General features: G+C 41.5%; 1 protein-coding gene across 4 annotated transcripts in view; it reads right to left on the reverse strand.

Annotated features, from left to right (window-relative positions):
- Window positions 1-12,596, reverse strand: part of hspbap1 (hspb associated protein 1) — a 101,925-nt gene that overhangs the window by 79,726 nt on the left and 9,603 nt on the right. For all 4 annotated transcript variants that reach the window (XM_051930320.1, XM_051930319.1, XM_028808073.2 and 1 more), the window contains exon 2: window positions 856-1,041. In XM_051930320.1, coding sequence (XP_051786280.1) covers window positions 856-1,039 — 184 coding nt within the window. In that variant the 5' untranslated portion in view covers window positions 1,040-1,041. The remainder of the gene's footprint in view (window positions 1-855; window positions 1,042-12,596) is intronic.

Genomic DNA, 12,596 nt, shown 5'->3' on the forward strand with positions numbered 1-12,596 from the left:
TCACCTCGCTTGTGCATTAGCGGTGGGAGGAAAAGTAAAAGGGATACCGTTTTGCCAATGTGCTCCCATTGCTTGTGCATTAGCAGCTAAATGACTTTGTCTTTCTTCGGAGGTTTTGTTTTGCAGACGTGCTGGCCTCACTTGTGTTATTAGTGGCTAAGCGAGTTTCTGTTTCCTTACCCCAACTCCACCTCTCACTTCTGGGCTGGACAGACAGACACACACATTTCCACGTGCAGACATTTATATATAATATAGGGTGCTAAAATTATTTTGCACAGTTTTTCCACAACGATATTGTTTTACTAATGGACACCGTCATTCTGTGAATACTGTAGTTAGGACGCGACTCTCAGTTATCAAGTGGCTTGTTCAAGAAGGTCACGCTCACGACGTTAGTTGCATGGCGGGATAAAAGATCAGCTCCGATGTCCTGTCTCTATCTGAGATTATGGATATCCAAAACAAAACAAAACTCTTATTCTTTGCTTTCCTGGTTAAAAATATTTAGGCACATGCCTAGGACTTTGATTTTTGTTTTTGTGTATTGACCTTTGGTGTTTCTCCGTGAGAACTTTTGATTTCCATCCTAGCTTTGTATCCGACTGCGTCTCTTTTCTTGATCCTTTGGTCTTATGCTGCTGTTTTCCACCTCTTAGCAGTACGCTGGTCTAACTTTTGTTCACTGTGAGGCCTGATTATCATTTTTGCTCTTTTGGTGTTGCTGAAACACAACAACTATCGTCCGATTTCACCACTGCGCATGCAGCACTTTAATTCAGTTTTCAAATTGGAAACACTTAAATTATTGCTTAAATAGGCAACAAAAAGGGTCTGTTAATGCTAAAATCTCACCTTTTTCACTGAGCCTCTTTCCAATTCGGAATTGGATTGGTTTATCTCTTAGAACTCCCACTAAGTATTCCACATTCCATTTAAGTGCCGGCCAATCAGATGCCATGTTACAGAATACAGCAGGCTGTTTCAGGGACTCCACAATCTGCCGTGCCTCTTGAGGAGTGTAGGGTTTGGAACTCATATCTGCAGGACAGACAGAAAGTTTAGTTAGTGTTGTCAAATGCCCAACCTTTAATTTCCTAACAAGTCTTAAGCTTAATCCCCCAAAACGCAATGGTTACCTTCTCAGGGGATAACTGTAGGAATCTTGTTAAAAGCAAATTTTGCCAAGAAATTGCAAAGGTTTTCTTTACACAAAGAACCACAGAGACACAAAACAATCGGCCACGTAGTGTGCTGGCCAGGAGGAATTTGGGGGCTTTCAAAACTTGACTTGGAGACATTAGGTGGATAGGACAGGTGGGCTTTGTTCTGTTCTCTCCCAAGTTTTTCTAATGTTCTCATTTTGATGGAGAGACCGGCCTGAAGAAGGACTTCCAACAGCCTTAAGACAAACAGCAATGTCACTTGCACTCATTATCCTGTGGTGTTTCTAGGGTGTTATTCTGGGGTGGGCATTTGGAGATGTAAGGAAGGTAACTAAATGATAAGCTAACTCTAATGTCCCCATCAGTAACATAAGCTCAAGTTTAAAAGCCATCGTCCCTTTCATAATGGTAATTCTGAAAGAAAACCCCCACGCATTTGAGCAAAACTGAAGACCCCCAAATATTTGAGCAAAACGCTAGCAAGGTCAATGGCGGGTTGTTTTAAAATGCCAGGACATAAAGACAGTAGGACATTTAAAACAGTACAGCAGCGACAGACACAAACAGTACAAAGAGTCAAGGACAAGAACATCTCATCTGTGAGTGGGACGCATTAATCAAGAAGCACTTATCTGTGGCAATAACCAGTTGTAATTTAGCTAAAATAATAATTGATTAAATGTAATTTCCACTCCCAGTTCTTCCATAATTCAAGGTTAGACTGAGAATGTCATCTCCGTCTTCAGCCACTCTTTAATCTCTCAAGATGTCCTCATTTTCTTCACAAACAAATCCGAGTCTTTGACAACATCTGTACTCGTGCAGGCCTGCCTGTGGAGCTTTGCATGAAATAATTAAAGTGTAATATTCAGATCAGCTTTCACCACAAATAGCTTCATCAATAATATTATGGGACAGTTCATCCTTTGACACATTTTCTAAAACTAATTTGATAATTCATCATCAGGCCGAAAAGTTAATGTCCGTCTGACTGCAGCCGGCATACACAACTTATTCAAATAATTCCTACTGATGTGCTTTTGACGGCTCCCCAGGGTTATAAGAAATGCAGGCAAAAAGCAGCGGAATCGAACGGCGCGGGTGAAAGGAAGCTGAATGACTTTGCTGTTCGGAGATTTGTGGTGATGCTTGCTTATGTCAGAGGCGGCTGCCATTTCAACGGTTCACTGATTTAGAGGTCTCCCTCACTTACTTTGACTTTTGTTTTTACACATCATGCTATCAGTGACGGTGGCAGTGCTTAGTTTAAACATCACCGCTGTAAAGCACTTTAATGTATGAAAATGTGGTGTTAAACTGTGGTGTTAAAAGGAACACCTGCTGGACGTGCAGGCTGCTCAACTCCACTGGGTTATCAGCAGAAGACGAGTGTAGAATGAGGGACACATGCGAGTTCAAAGGTTAGGGCTCAACCTGTTACTCCTCGTCTTTTTTTGTGTTTGTTCGTTATTACCCAATAAGCATAAGTCATGACAGTTTATTTTATTTTACTTTGACATTAGTACAGTATCTGTCACTTTGACTTTGTGCCACCTGTCACTTTGATAGTAGTATTATTTGCACAATTCTCATCTAGTGTACTGTGATTGCATTATTTGCACAGTATTTGTTAATTGTGTATTAAGTATATTTAAATGTTTGTATTTAACTTGACTACTGGTACTTCAGTTTCCCTCAGGATCAAAGAAATATAGCCATCTATCTAGAGAATAAACGTACATAATACAAACAAAAAATAACAAGCCACTGCCGTTAACAATGCAATAGCCTGCAGCGGTCCGGTGGCCATAAATCTACATAGAGTCCTCATATACAGTTGTGCTTGAAAGTTTGTGAACCCTTTAGAATTTTTTATATTTCTGCATAAATATGACCTAAAACATCATCAGATTTTCACTCAAGTCCTAAAAGTAGATAAAGAGAAAGCAGTTAAAAAAATGAGACAAAAATATTATACTTGGTCATTTATTTATTGAGGAAAATGATCGAATATTCCATATCTGTGAGCGGCAAAAGTATGTGAACCTTTGCTTTCAGTATCTGGTGTGACCCCCTCTGCAGCAATAACTGAAACTAAACATTTCCGGTAACTGTTGATCAGTCCTGAATTTGAGCCCATTCCTCCGTACAGAACAGCTTCAACTCTGGGATGTTGGTGGGTTTCCTCACATTATCTGCTCACTTAAGGTCCTTCCACAACATTTCGATTGGATTAAGGTCAGGACTTTGACTTGGCCATTCCAAAACATTAACTTTATTCTTCTTTAACCATTCTTTGGTAGAACGACTTGTGTGCTTAGGGTCGTTGTCTTGCTGCATGACCCACCTTCTCTTGAGATTCAGTTCATGGACAGATGTCCTGATATTTTCCTTTAGAATTATCTGATATAATTCAGAATTCATTGTTCCATCAATGAAGGCAAGCCAGGATGGCTTTGTGGCCCAGATGCAGCAAAACAGGCCCAAACCAAGATACCACCACCACCTCATTTCACAGATGGGATAAGGTTCTTATGCTGGAATGCAGTGTTTTCCTTTCTCCAAACATAATGCTTTTCATGTAAACCAAAAACTTCTATTTTGGTCTCATCCATCCACAAAACATTCTTCCAATAGCCTTCTGGTTTGTCCACGTGATCTTTAGCAAACTGCAGACGAGCAGCAATGTATTTTTTGGAGAGCAGTGGCTTTCTCCTTGCAACCCTGCCATGCACACCATTGTTGTTCAGTGTTCTCCTGATGGTGGACTCATGAACATGAACATGAACATTAGCCAATGTGAGAGAGACTTAAGTTGCTTAGAAGTTACCTTGGGGTCCTTTGTGGCCTCGCCGACTATTACACGCCTTGCTCTTGGAGTGATCTTTGTTGGTTGACCACTCCTGGGGAGGGTTACAATGGTCTTGAATTTCCTCTATTTGTACACAATCTGTCTGACTGTGGATTGGTGGAGTCCAAACTCTTTAGAGATGGTTTTGTAACCTTTTCCAGCCTGATGAGCATCAACACCTCTTTGTGAGGTCCTCAGAAATCTCCTTTGTTCGTGCCATGATACACTTCCACAAACACGTGTTGTGAAGAGCAGACTTTGATAGATCCCTGTTCTTTAAATAACACAGGGTGTCCACTCACACCTGATTGTCATCCCATTGATTGAAAACACCAGACTCGAATTTCACCTTCAAACTAACTGCTAATCCTAGAGGTTCATATACTGTACTTTTGCCACTCACAAATATGTAATATTCGATCATTTTCCTCAATAAATAAATGACCAAGTATAATATTTTTATCTCATTTGTTTAACTGGGTTTTCTTTATCTACTTTTAGGACTTGAGTGAAAATCTGATGATGTTTTAGGTCATATTTATGCAGAAATATAGAAAATTCTAAAGGATTCACAAACTTTCAAGCACAACTGTACACAGCCAGATGGCAAACGATTCAGGACAAAATGAATTAAGCACAGGTAACCCAACAGAATGCAGACAGACAGGAACTTGAAACACAAAATACCTTTCTTCCTTTTGGTCACCAGCCCCCTTTTAAAAGCCGCTCTGACCTCCTTTGACCCCCAACAGCCCCTGCACCCTCAGCAGAAACCCAATCAGAGCCACTGCAGGGACTGCTGGGAGTTGCAGTTTCAAACTCTAGTAGCACGGCTACAAACTGTTCAGTAAAGTGCATCTTTATCGCACGCTCCCTCGTTGGCTTGACTGCAGTTTGGCCAAAACAAAAAGACCCAGACTTCTGTTTAAATATCTCCTGGCCTGGTATGGGCGGGGCTTGGGAGGATTATGGGGTGTGGTCAGGCCTCCTCTGACTGCAGTCCTTGAGAACTGCAGTGGGAAACACAATGTGGTTAGGGACAGCGCCCCCTCTCTTACCGTAGTGGTATCACTCGCCTTGTCAGAGCCATGAAGGTGCCCCCTGTGTGCATGTGTGTCACAGGAGATATTAAGCAGTCATTACAGTAAGAGAGTTCTGGAGCTGCAGCCATTCTGAACAAACTCTCTGGGAATTTCAATTTCTGCTGACTTGCCATTTTATTAGGTATTAGCTGTCCCCCGCGGCTCCGCCCGTGTAGTAGTGAAACAGGACAAACTTTAAAAATCAATAAACAAACAGGTATCACTAGCTAAGCAGAGGCAAGATACACTCCAAAATGTGGCCAGAGGTAGAGTGATTAGAATGGAGGCGGGCATGCAAGTGAGGAGGGTCCTGCCTGGCTGCCCACTCCTGACGTCACGCTTCCCCCTCCCCTCGGTCCACAGCCTCTGTCTCAGATTAGCGCAAATAAATCACTCCTGCAAGAGAACTACGATATTTAGCACGATGACAAGAGTCGCAAAATCAACCGGAATGCTGAAGCAAATTCTAGAAACAAAACCCGATCTACATCCGTTAAGTAGTTGTCTCGTGAAAAGTGGACAGACAGACAGATGTTGGATTTTATATAAATATATATATATATATATTCATTGCATTCGTACTCTGAGTCCCGACCTGATTGTATGGGTGGTTACCTACCAGGTAACGCATGTGGTTGGTCTGCCATTCGGCAAACATCCGCCACGGTGCCCTCTTCAGTTGTGAGAAGCAGATCATGGAATGTTGCCAAATAATGTCAAATAATGCTGACTGTAAACTATGCAATATTATATATATATATATATATATATATATATATATATATATATATATATATATAGAGAGAGAGAGAGAGAGAGAGAGAGAGAGAGAGAGATACCACAAATTCTCCATTCCAACACGTTCTATATCACATGATAAGAGATTTGTGCTTGCCAAAATAAAATCGAGGCTGAAAAATGGAAACGGGAACGTAAAACACTAATGACCTACTGAACAAAACCTACGTCAGTTTGAATTTAAAGAATATATTAAGAAAAAAATAAAAATCCAAAAACAAGAACAAAGCAGAAGCAAAAAGTTAGGCCTAAAAGGCAACCCTTAAGGCAAAAAAACCTAGTCTACAATTCATCGATTGAAAACCAAGAAGGGAGCCAAAGAAAAAAACAAATGAGAAAGAAATCCAAAGTTGAAACACAAAAAAAGCTGAATAAGAGTAATGTAATGCCAGTACCTTGGTGAGGGACACTGCATTATGGGGGCCCCGCCCCCTTTGGGCTCAACACACGGATGTCAAGGAACTTCCAGAACTATCAAAAATGAAACACACACTAAGCAAGGTATTATTAATCTAAGAATGACATACAGCGCCTTCAGAAATTCTTTAGACCCTTCACTTTTTTCACAGTTTGCTCTAATGCAACCTTGTGCTAAAATCTTTGAAATTCATATTATTCCCTCATCAAACAAACACTCGACACCCCTAGAATGACAAAGCAAAAACAGAATTTTGTTGCAAATTTACTAAGAATAAAAAAATCTAAAACATCTCATATTAGGCGGCACGGTGGCGCAGTGGGTAGCGCTGCTGCCTCGCAGTTAGGAGACCTGGGGACCTGGGTTCGCTTCCCGGGTCCTCCCTGTGTGGAGTTTGCATGTTCTCCCCGTGTCTGCATGGGTTTCCTCCGGGCACTCCGGTTTCCTCCCACAGTCCAAAGACATGCAGGTTAGGTGGATTGGCGATTCTAAATTGTCCCTAGTGCGTGCTTGGTGTGTGGGTGTGTTTGTGTGTGTCCTGCGGTGGGTTGGCACCCTGCCCGGGATTAGTTCCTGCCTTGTGCCCTGTGTTGGCTGGGATTGGTTCCAGCAGACCCCCGTGACCCTGTGTTCGGATTCAGCGGGTTGGAAAATGGATGGATGGACATCTCATATTAAGGGTGTTGCAGAGGAAGACGAGCAGCGAAGTGAAGCACACAATCAGTCTTCCTTCAAAATGGCCACACCTCACAACAGTGGTTTGCTTGTTCTCCCCTTCTTAAATGACGCAGATACACAGTTTGGCAATTATGTGCATGTAATTGTAAAACACGGAATAAAACTCAGTAGCATTAGTGGCTTGAAGAGTGGTTGTATTTGGTCAGTTTTAATGGTCTTCTTTATAACAAGACCCTGGGACTTTTCACCTCCATTATAAAAAATAGCAGTGGGCTAGTTTTTTTTTAATTTAATTTGTAAAATACCAGTAAGGGCGAATGCACTGCTATAACGATTACGTGCAGTGAATCCACTTGACTTGAGCGTTCCTAGTTCTCATCCTCTTTCTCTGTACGTTTACTATTCGTTTGCTCAGAGGTTGATGCGCTTGCTCCTTCCTGAGCAGCTCTTCTTTTCTCCATCCTAGCGGCTCACTTCTTCTCTTCTTCCGTTGGCATCTTTTTGTGTTAAAACTGATTAAGTCAGTGTTTGTGTTGCAATTACTTAGTACGTTTTTCTTAATTATCCACTTAAACTGGCAATTAAGTCTTCAATCTGCCTTAAGAATGATTTAAGATATGAAGAGCTAGAGGAAGTGACGGTGAAGGTGGTAGGGATGAGAATGGTGCCCGTACACATGCGCTGCCCTGCTGGCCGCTGCCGAGAGCTGATTCTACAATAAAATAAAAAGAGGAATAACCCTGGAGGTCAATCATCGCCCAAAAGTGGATAATAGACGTCACGTAATATATCTGGACCAAATTTCAGGTCAATAGGTCAAACGGTTTGTGAGCTACAGGGGATTTAAAATCCTGGACAGACAAACGGATAGCCACGGTAGCGCATTATATATAAAGATGCTTCACTTTAGAATGCACTATTATATGGCAAACAAACATGCTGCATACCACAAATGTAAAAAAATAGCTTGGACTTGAAAACAATTCCAAAGTTAAAGCTTTAATGAGGCTGAGTGAGAGAAAAGGGAGTATTGAAAAGTCAAAAACTGGGGCATCGTTTACACAGGTGACAAATCCAAGATGTCTGTCGAAAATGTAAAGATTAAATGTTTTGGCGTTTCTTGTTACGATTTTGAACTTTAAGCACAAAGCCATTTAAAGTTTACCCATGGGCTCGGATTATTAACTGTTGGTAGGAGTGATCTTTAAACCTGGCACAATTTAGTGTTAGGCTTAGGGTAGGAGATGCCAGCCTTAACTGGTGCACACTGGTTCACTGATCCCAGTATTCATCTTAATTATTTTTAGTTTTTTAATTGCCCCAAGTAAAATAACAAATACACATATAAAATTTGGCCCTAGGTATTTTTGTTGACCCTATCTAGGGTTGTGACCCCTGTAACCACACCAATGGACCACAATTGCATTCTTCCTAACAAGATATAAAATAGCAACACCCGCGATATACAAAATGGACGCGGTAATGGTTCAAAATAAAAGTTTCAAAATCTAAGCTATGGGCTGGGGCACAGATCAGATAGGAAAAATGGATTGCTTGACCTTAAATGCCTCAAAGAGAATGTGAACAACAAAACTTCAAAACCAAGGAAGGTGAGCAAGGCGAGGTATCCCTGAAAAAGCAATAAGCACCAGAGATCAGAAGAACCTAAGCCCACGTAAGCCTGGTGCACAGACTCTGAGCAGGGGGCGCCTTTAAACTCGGAATTAAATGATGCCGTCTGCTAGGCTATCATACAACTCTGAAAATGATGAAGAGGAGCTTGGCTACTTGCAGAAGATTACCGTTCTTGATCCTTCCCAGTCACCTTCTAAGCTCACCAGGCTGAGGATCACCCTCTGTGTTTTAGCACCACAACAATAAAGACACAGCACAGTAAATAAACCAAAAGCTGACGATGCCCGGTCATTACGCTGCTCTGTTGGCTTTCTTCGGCCCAACAACTGCTCCTGCCGGCACACTTCACTTCCTGCTTTGTAGTCTGATGGCACTCCGTGAAGCGGCTTGTGCGGCACTTTCTCAGATGAAATCTGCGGCTGGTGCATATTTGTTCAGAGAATCTGTAAACCTCACAGCACGCCGCGTCAATACTTCAGATCAAAAACTACTAGGAATGGATTCTGCCTTTTCGGCATCTCAATGAGCTGGCTAATCTATTAGAAGAATTAAAAAGTGTACGGTTGGATGACTAGGGAACGAGAAACCCAGAATTCAATATGTGCTCAGTAAATAATAATTAAAAAGCGTAGGAACGTAGTTATGAAAGACAAGACGGTAATAAACTTGACCTCGACAGCAATGTCTTTTGAAACAAATGCTCTTTCTTCTGCATTGATTGCAGAAGGCCCCAGTGAGCACTGTGTGTTCACGTTCAAGTCTATTGTCATGTGTGCTCAGCACAATGAAATTGTTACTTGCATGTCCCCTCAGAATAGTGACAGTGATACAACAGCAATAAAAAGACACGAGTACAAAAAAAAATTAAATAAAATGTATTTTTTTTTAAGTCTGAATCGCAATCTGATTATTAGGTGGATACCTACCAGGTCACACTTGTGGGTGGTTGGTCAGTCAGTCAGTCAGTCGGCAAACATCTGCCAAGCAGCTCATAGATATGTGATACGGTATCTGCCAAACAATTCAAAGAGAATACGACACGTGCTTCACTATTATTGGGGCTCGTCAGGTGTACGCACTTTTGAATCTCCTTACAGGGATCAAACCTCGGATGTCAGCGGCTGAGCCCCATGGCGGCTGGTCTGCTTATTTGGCAGGGTGAAGATCAGACATTTACATTCGCAACCTGATTATTAGGTGGTTACCTACCAGGTAACACTGGTTACCTTGTGTGTGTATATACAGTATATATATATATATATATTATTATTATATATAAATATATTTATATCCTGTGACAGATTGTGGTTCTCTCGACCCCTTGAACCCTCTGACCACTCTTCAGACACCAGGTAAAAGTCCAATAATTGTTTATTTGGATACTAATAATGTGCACAAAGCACCTACACTCCACAATACTCATATAATAAATCAATACAATCATTAATCACTAATCAATAAACAATCCTCCACTCCCAGACGCGTTGCCACCCTTCCACCCAGCTCAGCTCCACGCTCTGGTCTCTCACAGTCCTTTTTATAGTCCTTGACCCGGGAGTGTTTCGCCCTCTCTGTCCACGTGACTAGGAACACTTCCAGGTCAGATAAAAATCCTTTCTTCTTCACCCCGGAAGCACGTCATTCCTCCTGTCCATGTGACTTGAATGTACTTCTGGGGTGTAGGGCAAATAATCCTTGTTCCTCCCTGCAGCGTCCCCTAGCGGCCCCCACGGCATCCAGCAGGGTTGGGGATAAAAACTGCATTGTCCAGAATTCCCTGCTGGCATTCGGGGCACCTCCGTGTTGCAGGGAGGGCTCCACCTGGCGGCCTGGGGATATTGGCCGGGATGAACGGCTGGCCACATATCACAATCCCTATAAATATATCCAAGAGGCCTTTCACTAAAAACCAGAATACGACTTCAAAACTTCAGTGACAAAAAACAGGCAGAAATGTGTTAAGCAGATAAATTCAAAAACTGTATTTCAAATGTTACCCATCAAATTCAGATACCCCAAAACTGTTGGGGCTGAACTTTAACCTCTGATGACATCACAAACAAATGTGTCCCAGGGATTGGTTTCTATGGCAATGGCTAATACAATAGCAGTGTCTTATCACAAAAAATAAAATGGCACCACAGCAAAGTGTAAATCCATTTTGGACTTTGTAACAAAGCCGTATACAGTTTGTTCAGGGTCCATAAATATTTGGACAGAGACAACTTTTATCTAATTTTGGTTCTCTACATTACCACAATGAATTTGAAATGAAACAACTCCGATGCAGTTGAAGTGCAGACTTTCAGCTTTAATTCAGTGGGGTGAACAAAACGACTGCATAAAAATGTGAGGCAACTAAAGCATTTTTTGAACACAATCCCTTCATTCCAGGGGCTCAAAAGTAACTTGTTTCATTTCAAATTCATTATGGTAATGTACAGAACCAAAATGAGAAAAAAGTTGTCTCTGTCCAAATATTTATGGACCTAACTGTATATCTAAATGAACCTTAAATTCAGAGTCTCTGAATGTTGAAACCTCCTATTCAATATATGGCAAGGCCAGAACTGACTCTAGGAAACGTATCATGAACGTATAAAAATGAGACACGCTAACAATCTGTATTACATCAAAAAGACAAACGGAGTTTAATTCAGTCCAGCATGTTATCTGTCGACTTGCATCCTGGGCTGTGAAGTCTCAAGTCAGGTTGTGTCCTGCTCAGCTCACTCGCCCTCACCGGCTACATTTGTTTTTTCCCCCCATTTTTGATTATATTTCATATACTGTATTTGAGTAATCATGAGCGATTTTGTCTGTTTTTGGTGAGTGAACTGCACAATCTCTCTGCTCCCGCTTTTGTGAAGGGCCGTGATTTCAAGAGTCACATTTGTTTGAAGGCTGCAGTCTTCACCTTTTTATTGTAAGCAACGACGCACGAGTCAGAATCATGTCATGCCTGATGATGCTCCATGAGCAGAGAAGTAAGAATATTAAAAAAATATAAAACGGCACATAGAGTACAGACGTACACATGGCACCCAGAATATTTAAGTCATGTTCAGATATATTAAAATAATGTACTTATTTTTTGTATGAGCATTTGAATACTGATTTTGCCTAATTTAACAGGCCTACCTCAGTTTTGCTTGTTCTATACTCAAAGTCGAAATTGAAATTTCAAATTGATGAAGCTTTACTCTCGCCATCCAGTTTGCAAAGCTCTGCCTTAGACAGGCCAGCATAGGCTGTGACACAGCAGCCCTTCATGATTGATTACGAAAGGGTGAGAATCATAAATAAGAGCCTAGTGAGCAGAACACCTGGCCATCTCGAGCAGACTGAATAGTTGAGACACAGTTAGAAGCGTTTGCCAAAAAAGCAGCCAACTGCCTACAGATGGGACGCTTAATGAATTGATCAAAGCGAATAAAGAAAAAGGATGATAAATGAAGACAAACACCGTCAGTAAATGGAGGATCATGACGAACATCCAAAATCAGATGACAGACACCCTCATGCCAACCTCTGCTCTTTGTTAGGCTGCAACATCGTGACAAATGTTTTCTGAAGTTTCGAGGTCAGAGAGTTGGACTCGCTCATCACAGTGCTGGAAAATATTGAGGGTACTGCAAATCTACTCATTAATATTCTGTAAAATAAATATGAAGACCAAAATAAAACAAAGTCACCTTCCTGCTTCTTGTACGGAAGGTTTTAAAAATTTGGAATAATCCCAGCATGGGGATAGCGTTTCAATTGGGATAGTTTAGTTTAACGAAAGGACAGGGGAGACGGATAACATGGACTATTAGCTCCCCTGATACAATAGCTGGCAGTCTCCCTGAGCGACGATACCTGCATGGATACAGATCATCCCTACTTTAAGGATCTTCCTCCTGACTCGGAACTGCTTCCAACCTGTGGTGTGGTAACAATGGAAGTACAGATCTGGCATAAAAGAA

This window comes from Erpetoichthys calabaricus, chromosome 8 (assembly GCF_900747795.2).
Source record: "Erpetoichthys calabaricus chromosome 8, fErpCal1.3, whole genome shotgun sequence".
Taxonomy (NCBI): domain Eukaryota; kingdom Metazoa; phylum Chordata; class Cladistia; order Polypteriformes; family Polypteridae; genus Erpetoichthys; species Erpetoichthys calabaricus.